Here is a 12,841-nt window from a genome sequence, read left to right as displayed (position 1 = left end):
TAGACTCCAGTGGATCCTTTTTAAATAAGAAATCCTCCATTTGACTTTTAAAGCCCTGCATAACCTGGTCCCCTTCCACCTTTGTAATTTTCTTATACTTGACTACCTCTCATGTAACTTTCAGTCCCATGATATTGATATCCTGGCTATTTCTCAAACAAGAGATTCCATCTCTTACCTTCAGTCATTTTCCCTGGAATTTTGGAGAGACACTCAAGTCATTTTAATCAGTCCAATTTTATAGACCCAGGAGGAGAGAAAGGCATCAGAAATAGCTCTGTTAGCTTAGTGAGATTTGAGTCACTGATAACTTATGGTCTGCCAATGCCTATCTATAAAAACCAAAACTTGCTTTTTTTCTGGAAAAACATACAGAAAGCCTAGAATTCTCTTACTCTTTTTCTCCACTTTTAGGCTTTCCCAGCTTCTTTCAAGTTTCAGTTAAAGTCTCACCTTTTACAAGAAACTTTCCTAGTCCTCCTTAATCATAGTGCCTTTCCTCTGTGGATTAGCTCTGATTTATCTTGTAATATGTCTTGTTTTTTTTATTGGTGTTTGTATGTTGTCTCCCCCATTAGATCATGAGCTCTGTGAGAGCAAGAATTGTTTTTTGTTTGTTTTACTGTTTTTCTTTGTTTCCTCAGTACTTAGCATGCTAACACACAATCGGTGTTTAATAAATGCTTGCTAAGTTAGTGTTTGCTTAGTTTTGAGCATATAGGAGACATGTATACGACATGGATACGAGTTGTCTTTATACTTTGGGACACTAGATGGCTCTCATGAGTCAGCCAAAATATGCTTTAGGCCAAGTAATTTACTGCCTTGGACCTACCAGAATGCAGCTAGCGTCCCTGGGATCTAGGCCGGGCTTTTTGCCAGTGTAGATACTGTGCTATAACTCTAGAGGAGAGTTGTGTTGAAACATGCTATTAATCAGATGCCAGTTCTCTGCTATAATCCTGGCTCTCCTTTCTAAGTCGAACTAAGATCCCCCACTTGTACTTTGAAAATAAAGTAGTGGAGATAACCTGGGAGACCTAGAAATACCTATCTGTAAAATAGATTTGAACATCCTTGGCAAGGTTTGAACTACAAGTAGCAGCACTTCAATTCCCTTTACTCCTGCTCACAATTGTTCTTTTGGTATCTCTGTGCCCCCAAAAGAACAGAATTAGTAGACCATAATAAAGTAGGTGGATGTGTAAGATGACCAAGTCAGTAATTCTACAATTCTTGGGTTCTCTCGTCCATGTACCATCATAACAACAGTTGTAACTGAAACGATGTGGTTATTTGAATGAGAATGGTTCTGGAACTTTAGCTCTATTTTTGCAGTTATTTGTGATCCATAGTTATTTAAATCACAGAATAGGTTAGGATATCCAAGTACCTCCAAAGCCTTCAAAAACTGAACCAAGTTTTCTTCTGGTGATTTAAGTCATACAACTAATTGAATTCTGGAGTCTTTCTCTCCTCCTGGACCTATAAAATTGGACTGATTAAAATGACTTGAGTGTCTCTCCAAAATAAAGGCACCGACCTGAAGAATTTGGTCCACAAGCCACTGAGCAGACCTGCTTTCATCCATTTTGTTCAGTAGCCTTCACATAAAACTTGTCCTTATTATGAAAAAAGAGGTTACCATTGAAGAACTCCAGAAGCTGTATAGTTTGCTCTTTGCAACATTCTTATAGCTTATTCATCTTCAACCAGATTCATAGGAAGCCGATAAGAGATATACTATAAATGTACATATAGCTGAGTGTAAGAGATTGGAGCCTACTTCATAGAAGGCTTGTCCCAGGTTTTTTGGTGGGTATAATGGCATATTTTGTGAAGGAGTAAGAGAAGAATAATGCTCCCTCATTATCAACCTAGCTCTCTTAAGATATCTATGCTATAAAGAAGGGAAAGGGACCTGTATGTGCACAAATGTTTGTGGCAGCCCTCTTTGTAGTGGCCAGAAACTGGAAACTGAGTGGATGCCCATCAGTTGGAGAATGGTTGAATAAATTGTGGTATATGAATATTATGGAATATTATTGTTCTCTAAGAAATGGCCAACAGGAAGATTTCAGAAAGGCCTGGAGAGACTTACATGAACTGATGCTGAGTGAAACAAGCAGGGCCAAGAGATCATTATATTCTTCAACAACAATACTATATGATGACCAATTCTGATGGACTTGGCCATCCTCAGCAATGTGATCAACCAAATCATTTCCAATGGAGCAGTAATGAACTGAACCAGCTACACCCAGCGAAAGAACTCTGGGAGATGACTAAAAACCATTACATTGAATTCCCAGTCCTCATATTTTTGCCCACCTGCATTTTTGATTTCCTTCACAGGCTAATTGTACAATACTTCAGAGTCTGATTCTTTTTGTACAGCAAAATAACGGTTTGGTCATGTATACTTATTGTGTATCTAATTTATATTTTAATATATTTAACATCTACTGGTCATCTTGCCATCTGGGGGAGAGGGTGGGGGAAAGGGGAAAAATTGGAACAAGAGGTTTGGCAATTGTCAATGCTGTAAAGTTACCCATACATAACCTGTAAATAAAAGGCTATTAAATAATAATAATAATAATAATATCTATGCTAGCACCAGAAAGAGTTTAAATCTATTTTAACTCATTGCCACTTACTCCCTTGTTCTGTATACTTTCAGACTGGTAAAATCATAATGTCTAAACTGTAAGAACGAAAGCAGAAAAATCTATGAATGTAGGTTGAAGAAACACTTATTAAATATTAACTCTAGTGAGGGAATGACTGTATAGCACTCTTTTTGGGCTACCTCCCCAGAAAAAGGCTATTATGACAGTTTCTTGGGTATCCTGAGTAGCTACTTCTAAAACTATAGTGCATAAATCCTCACCAGTATGTTTATTGTTAATAATCAGCCAGAAGACATTTACTATGAAGGCCACTTCACTTATTGTCTACTCTGTCACTAGAAGGAGGAAGCAGCTGGCAGGAACAGGATAACTGGCAGCAGAGAATAGAGTTAGCTAGAGAGAGGTAACCTTGGCAATCTAGAATTGAATATTAGGGAAGAGCATAACCTGGGCATCTCACTAAGCACCCTGCTGAGCAGTAATGCTATGCCCAGGTGGACCCTAGGTTAAGACTTAATAGAGAAAAGACTTTGGGGACTCATCAGCGTTCCAATGGGGCAGTGCTACAGTTAAGTTGTCTAAATCATATGTGTTACTTCTCTGTCTGCCTGATTACCATTTAAATCCCTTTTGCTCACTATTCTTATAGATGCTTTGTGTATTTGTGGAGAGTACATTCCAGGATTATGGAGAAAATACTTTATAGCTGCTGTTCTTAACTATCCCATTTTGGTAAATGCCTTTGCTAAGAATTCTCTCTTGAGTCTGCAGTCAGCTGCATTCTCTACTACTAGTTGTCTTTCTTCCAGAAGTTGCTCCCTACTTCTTGTGACAAAGTAGACAATGAATGAAGAAGGAGGTGTTTCAATTCATTTTTCAGCCTTGATAGTTCCACCTCTAAGAATCTTTGTCAAGAATAATATTTGAGAAAAGTAGATAAATTCAGTGAGAAGCAACAGGGCACTCAGGTAATAGTAATATGCTTAATTGGACATGGAAAAGTAAAAAGAATATTTGTCTCTGTCAGGAAATTTTATTCATCTTTAATTCATTTAGGCAAGATATCTACTGCATACAATACTATATACATCCTTAGGGAGGACATAGAATATATATATATATATATATATATATATATATATATATATATATATATATATATAACAAGATCCTTGCTCTTTAAGGTTTATAATCTAGTAATTTCCTTTAGAATCACATAAGGAAAAGATCTCACTTCCCCCCACCCCTCCAAAAAAGGTGACAAACAAGATCAGGGAATTTTGAGCAGATTCTCAGCTGAGAACCTATTTTTATTTTGTTTTGGGCCCTGAAATGAAAGATCACCTCTTTGAAAGTATATTTAAATTTTATAGAATTCTTCCAACAGAAATTATCCATCATATTTATGCTCTTCCTGAGGATCTGAGTAACTTGAGAGATCCTATCAGTGATTTATCATTTTAAATCTTATCCTCAAAATGAAAAAAAAAAGTCAGTTGGGGGGATAGGGAACTTTAAAATTCTTTTCTTTTTTAAGACCTTTAACCTTGTTTAAAAACTCAAGTAGCAATTGTAAATAAATATTTCTTTTGCAGAAAACTCCCAATTAAGTTGTATTAAAATGGAGATTTGAAGTGTGAATATCAATCACCTTCTACTGCCATCTCCAAAAAAGGATAATACAAAAGTTATTCCTATGACTTCAGTGTATAATATTTTAAATTTGGTATTATGTTTTACTTGCTTTGTCATGTTTTGCTTAAGCTAATATTATTTTGTAAGAACATTATTACTACTATTGTTTATTGTTAGAATACTGAGAAATTGGAAGGAATATCTCTTCTCAGGGTATTACTGTCAATTTAGAGTTAGGATTAAAAGATTGTCATAAAACGCACAATCCAAGATAATTGAGAGTTAATTATCAAATGTATCCCATTAGAATTTTCTCTTAGAACCATTCATGAAATGTAATAGATATGAACAAATTTATGGAATTTTATTAGATTTTAATACATTAAAGTTAAAGATGGATATAAAATATATTTCTTAATATCAGTGTTATGGAAAGAGTATGGTCTGCTGAAATAAGGAATACTAACTAACCCATGCACAACTATGAATACTGGCATGCTAATGTGTCCAATTTTAAATAAATTCATCATTCTTTCTTCATGTTTTCCTTTCTTGTTTTCCCCCTATTATCACTAATTCAGATCTCCAGCATCAGAGATAAAAGCCAGCAGAAAATAGTTAAGGCAATAGTGAAGAGAGAGGATGAAGATCACCACAGATCTTTGCCTCCTTCAAAAATAGCTACTGACCCACATATTTGAAGAACATAGCTTTTTTTATGGTCAGCTGAGGGCAAAATCTTTACTTTGCTATTTGAATTTCTCCTTTGTACACACGATTATGGTTCCCTTTATATGCAATTCTTAAATTCCTAAGGCGTCATGTGGCATCTCTGAAGGAAAAGACATATATGTCTGGCTCTGACATCTGAGGTCAGATTGAAAAGCTTTTCATGCTTAACCTAGCCATAGTGTTTCACCAAGGCATTTGGAACTTCAGGAGTCTGTTTTGATTAATTCTCCCAAGTTTTGAACTAATGCACAGTGACCCAAATAAACTTTTTAACCAAACTTTTCTCTCTTGTTTTGTCTTCAATCCAGTTTCCTTATGCAGCCCCACCTCCCCAAGAACCTGTGAAGACACTGAGAAGTCTAATCAACATCCGAAAAGATACTCTAAGGCTAGTAAAGTAAGTTCTAAGATATGATAGGGTGGAGATCTAAGTCTTGAAATGGGGACAGAGGGTTCACACAAAAGATTTAGAAAAGTGCTTTTGCCCAGACCCAAAATTTAATCTCTTGCCTTCACAAGTATGTTCTGTTCCCAGAATAGACAACAGCCCTTTAGTATTATGACTAGGTACCTATGTAGCTAAAATTTTCAGTTTTTGTGAAGAACATAAGTATTTATCAGTAAATTAATACCCTCCTACACTCTTAAAAATGAAAACAGGGCCCTGTTATCTCATTTTACAGGTGAGAAAACTGAGTTAGGTGACTTGTGCAGGGCTCTCACAGAGAATTAGAAATGAGAAGTCCTAAGTCTTTAGTTTTTATCTTAATGTATACTTATGAGATTTTCTTTTATTACATATGTTCTTCTTCTGAGAAAATCGGTGTTCTAGGTAGGCTATTTAAATCATCATCAACATTAATACTTATTTAATTGCTTTCACTCATGTCCACGAGAGCAAAATTACTAAAGTGAAACTGCTCCCAGTGCATCGTGCATGCTATGGCTGTGCCGCCACAGGGACAGCTCTACCTCACTTGTTCCTTGGGGATTCTCTTCTGGTGATAGCAAATGCAGAATTATCAGAACTGCTTGGATGGGCAAGGACAGCATGACTCTGATTATGGGATTAGAGTGTCAGTTATTCTCATGACCATTTTTTATCTCTTTAAGTAAAATATTGTACCCTTAAGTATATTGCCAGCTGCTTCTCTATCTTTAGATCTCTCTTAGTCCCATCCCTAGGGCCAACTCCAGGGATGAAGGAACCAAAGCCATGCTTCAGAACAAGCTGCAACGGGCCTCTAAAGTACACAGGGGAGTGAGTTGCAGGAACAAGCTGAGCCGAGGTATATAATAAGGCCTCAGGAGGCTACCAGCCGGCAGCTACTCAATTTATAGAATGATAGACTCACGGATTTGGAAGGGACCTCTCACATCATCTAGGCCAGCCCATGCCTGGGTAGGAGATTACACAGAGCACTTCTGACAAGTAGTCATCTAGATTCTACATTAAGTAAAGCTCTCCAGTAGTGGAGAATTCTACCTGCTCAGGCTCTCCCTTCTCTCTTTGGGACTGCAATAACGTGAAAGTTTTTCAAGTCTAATCTTTCTGCCTGACCTACTAGCCCTTCAAAGTGCTCTAAGAAAACCATACTGGTCCTCAGCTAAGTTTTACTTCTTGGGGCTAAATATGCCAACTTCTTTCAGTCATTACATGGTTTTGAGTTCTCATCCTCATCTTGGTTACTCTTCTCTGTGTTCTTCAATGCCTTCCTAAAATTTGATACCTCAAAATATCATAAAGAAGAAAGGACCTAACTGTACAACATTGTTTAGAGTTGTTCTTCTATTAGTAATAGCAAAACATTGGAAGCAACATGCTCACACACACACACACACACACATATATGTATATAACTATTAGCAGTATACCAATGTATATTGCTGAGATTAGGTATATGTATATATTATAATATGTATATATAATGTTTTATATATATTAGTTATATGTATGTTACTATTAGCAGAATACTAATGTATATTGTTGAGAAGATCTAAATCTATCTTAGTTATATACACATATGTATCTATCTCAGTTATTATTGTGCAATGTTGCTGTTTTATGTACAATGTTCTTGTCTTGTTTACTTTACTCAACATCAGTTCATATAAGTTTTTCCAAGTTTTTCTGAAATCTGCCTGCTCATCACTTATAGAGCAATAGTATTCCATTCCATTCATATACCACAACATGTTTAGCCATTCCCTGATTGATGGACATCCCCTGAATTTCCAATTATTTTCTATCAGAAAAAGAGTGGCATTTTTGTACATGCAGGTTTTTTTCCTTTTTGTTTTTTTTATCTTTTTTGGAGATACAGACCTAGTAGTGGTATTTCTATGTCCATAGACTATGATATACTTAGTTATTGTTATTATGAACTTGATAAACATGAACATTTCCTTATAAAATGAAGAACAGAAAAAGTGGAATATATATGATACCATGAAAAGGTATATATTAAATTTAACTTGGTATTTCTAAAACTACTCTGATTGTCTCTGTCTCCTTCTGCTCCTTATTCTCTATTTTTAATGTGTCATTGATGCTGTTTTCTTTTTCTTTTTAAATCACTATCATTACATCCCAACTCTTCTCTCTCTCCCTCCCAAAAGTCCTCCCTTATTAAAAATATATACTATCAAACAAAACAAATCCACAACTGGTCACTGAAAACTGAAAAATTATACACTTGAATATGTACACCTCATTCTGTTCCTCTAGCTCAATACTTCTCCACCAAGAGTCAGGAAACAGGAATAATCATCAGTCAACTAGAGTTATAAGTCATTGCATTGATCATAGTTCTAAAGCCTTTCAGGGTTTTCCTTTGCAATGTTATCATATTTTGTTCTCCTAGTTATACTAAATCATTTGCATCAATTCATACAAGTCCTCCCAGGTTTTTCTGAAACTGTCCCTTTTATCATGTCTTAAGGCACAAAAATATTCCATTTCATTCATGTACTATATAATTTGTCTAGCCATTCCTTAGTAGATGGGCATTTGCTTTGCTTCCAGTTTTTTGCTGAGATAAAAAAATGTTATAAATATTTCTGAATACATGGAAATTTTTTCCTTTTATATCTTTGGGGTATATCCCTCATGGTGATACTGTGGATCGAAGGTCTTATGTAATTTAATTACTTAGGGGGTATAGTTCCAAATTGCTTTCCAGAGTAGTAAGATTAATTCTCATCTCCATTATTTACCAATGCTATTTTCCTTTTCTTCTGTGATCTTTGTCAGTCTATTTGATATGGGGTGGAATTTTCATGTTGTTTTCATTTGCATTTTAAAAATTAATGATTTATAGTATTTTTTTTCATGTGGTCTTTGATAATTTTGATAGTTTTTGTTAGCCTCTTGAGAATGGTCAGTTTTTGATATCTTTTGAGAATTGCCTTTGATTATTTGTCTATTTGGGAATGGAGCTTATTCCAATATATTTTCATCAATTCTTTTTATTTCTTGATAGAGATAGGAATTAAACCTGTGTTTTCATTGATATAGGGAACTTCTGGACAAAAAAAAATTTAATGCCGATCTGTACCTTCTTTATACTTAATCTTAGAGTTGTCTGATAATCTTGATAGTTTATATAGCAGAACTTTAAAATGTTTACTTTTTTACTAGAAAAATTTACTAAGAAGTTTTCCCCAAGTATATTATTTTACTTCTAATTATCACTGCATTGATTTTATATGTGCACTTTAAAATTTTCCATTTTGTCATCTCTGAATTTCTTTATTCATTGTTTGGCCAAACATTTAACTTTCTTTATCAGTAGTTATAAAGATGTCTCTTTCTCTATTCCTCTATTTCACTTATTATATGTTCTTTTTATATTTAGGTTTTATTTCCATTTGGAACTTATTTTGACATATGGTATGAGATGTTGGCCTAAGCTTAATTTTTGTGCTTTTTTGTTTTCCCAGAAGTTTTTGTTGAATACCGAGTGCTTACCCCAGTAGTTTCAGTCCTTGAATTTAAAAAAAAACCCACCATGCTCAATTGCTTTTGGGTCTTAAGTTAATTTGTCCAGTGTTTATCTTTTCGATTTGTTTTAACCAATGCCATTATTTTTTGATGATTATTCCTTGGTAATAAAGCTAAAACTTTGATGAGGTTAAAACCCCTTCCTTCCAACATTTTTCAATTATTTCCCTTGACATTCTTGATCTTTTTTTTTCTTCTAAACAAATTTCATTATTATTTTTTTCTAGTTCTATAAAATAGTCTGATTAGTATGGTACTAAATCTGCAAATTAATTTAGGTAGTACTCTTATTTTTATTATATTGGCACAGCCTAAGCATTAATAATTAATACCTTTTCAATTATTTACATGTCTTTATTTCTGGAAAAAGTGTTTAGTAGTTGTATTCATAAAATTCTTATATGTGTAGGAAGTCTTCAAGATATTTTATAAATTCTGTAATTATTTTAGAAGTATTTTTCTGTCTCTTTATTATTTCCCTTCTAATTATCTCTTCCTGCTAGTTTTTGTTGGTAATATACAAAAAGGCTGATGACTTCTGCATATTTATTTATATTTTGCCACTTTACTGAAGTTATTGCTTCATTTAATTTTAGTTTAATGTTTAGGATTCTCTAAGTAAACCATATCATCTGCAAAAGCAGTTGTTTTATTTCCTCTTTGACTATTCCTATTCCCTTAATTTCCTTATCTTATTACTATAACTAACCTTTCTTTTTTTTAAATAAATTTTTTATTTATTTTTAACATTCTTTTTTTTATTTCGAGTTCTGAATTTTCTCTTTCCTTCATGCCCCTCTTTACCCAATAAGTAGGCAAGAAATGTGATATCATTTATTCATGGGAAATCATATAAAACATTTCCATGCTAACAATATTGCCCAAAAAAAATCTAGAAAAAAAAAGTGAAAAATATTTTGCTTCAATCTACCATCAGATTCCATTGGAGGAAGTTTTTTAGCTAAAATTTCTAAAACCATATAAAATAATAGTAGTGGACACCTTTATATCTGATCTTATTGGAAAGGCCTCTGAAATATATCTCAATTATATTGCTAATGTTTGCTCTTGGTTCAAAATAAATGCTATTTACTATGTTATGGAATGGTCATTTTATTCCAGTATTTTTAATATAAATGGGTATTACATTTTGTTAAAAAAAACTTTTTGTAATCTGTTGATATAATCATGTATTTCTTGTTATTAACATAGTTTGTTATGTTCAAAATTTTTCTCATATTGAAGGAACCTTGAAATCTTGGTCTAATTTTGTGAATGTACATAATTTTTAAAATTTGTTGTAGCAATATGAGGTTCCACTTCCTACCCATTATGTTGACAAAGATGACAGAAAAGTAAAGTTATAATTGTTGGGATGAGTATGGGAGGCAGTATTCTTTCTGGAGCTCTGAAATGGTCCTGTCATCCCAGAAAACAATTGCAACTATATCCAAACTCACTAAACTGTGGCTTTGGGAATTAGGAGACTGTTGAATTTAACACTCTTCCATCTCTCCCCCCAAAGAAAGAAAAAAGAAAAAAAATAGCATTTATATATACAAAGTAGAAAGAATAAGAATATTATACTTGAAGCTGCAAATCTCTAAAATGTATAGCTTTTCCTTTTAAGATAAATTTAAAAATGCAATTGTAATTTTCAAAGCAGTCCTGCTTCTCTTTTTGCTTCTGATTTTCCTTTTGTTCTCTTCACACTTTTAAAAATTGTTTGAATGTCCTTTTTCTTTTCTTCTTATTTCTTTTTTTTCTCAAACCTTTCCTGCCCCAAATTTCAAAAAAAAAAAATCCTTATAACAAATATGCATAACTAAGCAACATACATTCCCATATTAGCCATATCTGAAAATGTATGTTCTCATTGATTATTGGTATTCTAGAATCATGATTAATCTTTTGACCAATTCTTTGATTCAAATACTGATATTGATGGCACAGCAGCACTTTTTGTTGTGGTGAAGCATTGGGAACAAACTGAGTGACCAACAATTGAGAAATAGTTGAATATATTATTACATTTGGATGTAATGGCATAATACTGTGCTGTAAGAAATGACAAAAGATATAGTTGTGTATGGAAATCTGGAAAGATTTGTATGAACTGATGCAAAGTGAAATGAATAGAGAAAAAAATAGGAAATAAGAATTTATAGTGCTATTATAGTGCTATATAGATATAGTGTTATAGTTACAGGCACTGTGCTAAGTGCTTTGCAAATATTATCTTATTTGATTCTCACAATAGCCCTTTGAAGTAGGTACTATTATTATTCCCATTTTACAGATGAGGAAACTGAGACAAACAGAGGTTGTGATTTACCCAGGGTCACACAGATAATAAGTATTTGAGGCTGAATTTGAACTTAGGTTTTCTTGACTTCAGGCCCAGATTTCTATCCACTGCACTATCTAGCTACCTCAGAGTTGAGGTTCTGCCTGAGAAGAATCAGTAATTATTGTTGTTGAGTTGTTTTAGTTATGTCTAACTCTTCATGATCCCATTTGGGGTTTTCTTGGCAGAGTGATTCCTTATCCAGATCATTTTACAAATGAGGAACTAAGGCAAACAAGGTTAAATGACTTACCTACTATCACACAGCTAATAAGTGACTGAATCCATATTTGAACTCATGAGAATGTGTCTTCCTAATTTCAAGCCCAGTGCTCTATTTACTGTGTTTCTTAATTGAAGAATCATGAAAAATTAATTTTTGATGACAACATTGCAAAGAATAAGATTTTTAAAAAACTTATGCACTTTGATCAATATATTGGTCAGTCATGACTTCAAACCAGTGTTGAGTCTAGCCTTCTGGTTGAGAGATGTTAGACAGTACAAAATGAAACATACATTTTCAAATGAGAGAGAGATTTAATTTTTTTTTGCTTTACTATACATATTTGTTGCAAAAATATATTTTATTGGGAAGGGTATGAAGAAGTTGTAGAGAAGGGTGGAGAGGTATATAAAAAAAGGAGAAAAGAAAGTCAATGAAACATTTATGAAATACATAGAAGAGATTGGAAATGCAGACAAGAAAGAGTTGTTAGTACTACCATGTTGAAATTTAATATATCATTTTGAAAAAGCAGTAATAGATTCATGATTTCATATACAATTCTCCTTTTAGTCTTCTTTAAATGTGGAAATCTCGTGTGTGGTGACGATTTTCTAACTTAAGATCTAGTCTTTTGCTAATATTTTATTCATTATTCTTGCATCTATGTTCTTTAAAGACAGTCATATTCTGTTGTTTTCTTTCTCTATTTTATCTCTTCCTGGTTAGGTTTCAGAAAGATGTTTGTCTTATAAAAGGATTTTGCCAGGATCTCTTCTCTCCCCATTATTTTACACAGTTTAAAAATATTGGACTTAATTATTCTTTTTGTTTGACCAGAAAGCTCTGAATTTTGGTTTTAACATTCCTGCATATTTTCAATTTGGGTTTTCTTTCAACAGGGTATTGGTGGATTCTTTATTTTTTAACATTGCTTCTGGGCATTTTACTGCCCAGTTTTTATGATTTCTTGAAAATGTTTGTTTCTTTTTTTTTTTCAGAGAGTCCAGTGATTCTTAACTTATCTCTCCTTGACCTGTTTTACATGTCAGTTTTTTTAATAGTCAATGACATATTTTCTAATTTTTTCAATCTTTTTACTTTGTTCTAATATTTCTTCTTGCTTATGGAATCATTGCATTCTAATTACAGTATTCTCTTTTTTAGAATATTTACTTGCATAAAGTTTTCTCCCTTTTGTTTTAATCAATTCTCCTTATAACTTTTTCTTCCAAAGTGCTTATTTCAATTCTAATTTAATTTTT

At 33.2% G+C, this 12,841-nt stretch overlaps 1 protein-coding gene across 5 annotated transcripts in view; it reads left to right on the top strand.

The window, feature by feature from the left end:
* RNF157 (ring finger protein 157) overlaps positions 1-12,841 on the top strand; it is a 120,797-nt gene that overhangs the window by 80,447 nt on the left and 27,509 nt on the right. For all 5 annotated transcript variants that reach the window (XM_031965860.1, XM_031965859.1, XM_031965861.1 and 2 more), the window contains exon 3: positions 5,309-5,397. In XM_031965860.1, the coding sequence (XP_031821720.1) occupies positions 5,309-5,397 (89 nt within the window). The remainder of the gene's footprint in view (positions 1-5,308; positions 5,398-12,841) is intronic.

The sequence above is a fragment of the Sarcophilus harrisii genome, chromosome 4, assembly GCF_902635505.1.
Source record: "Sarcophilus harrisii chromosome 4, mSarHar1.11, whole genome shotgun sequence".
Lineage (NCBI taxonomy): Eukaryota > Metazoa > Chordata > Mammalia > Dasyuromorphia > Dasyuridae > Sarcophilus > Sarcophilus harrisii.
The sequence above is the reverse complement of the archived record's forward strand: the minus strand, read 5'-3'. Positions and strand labels throughout refer to the sequence as shown.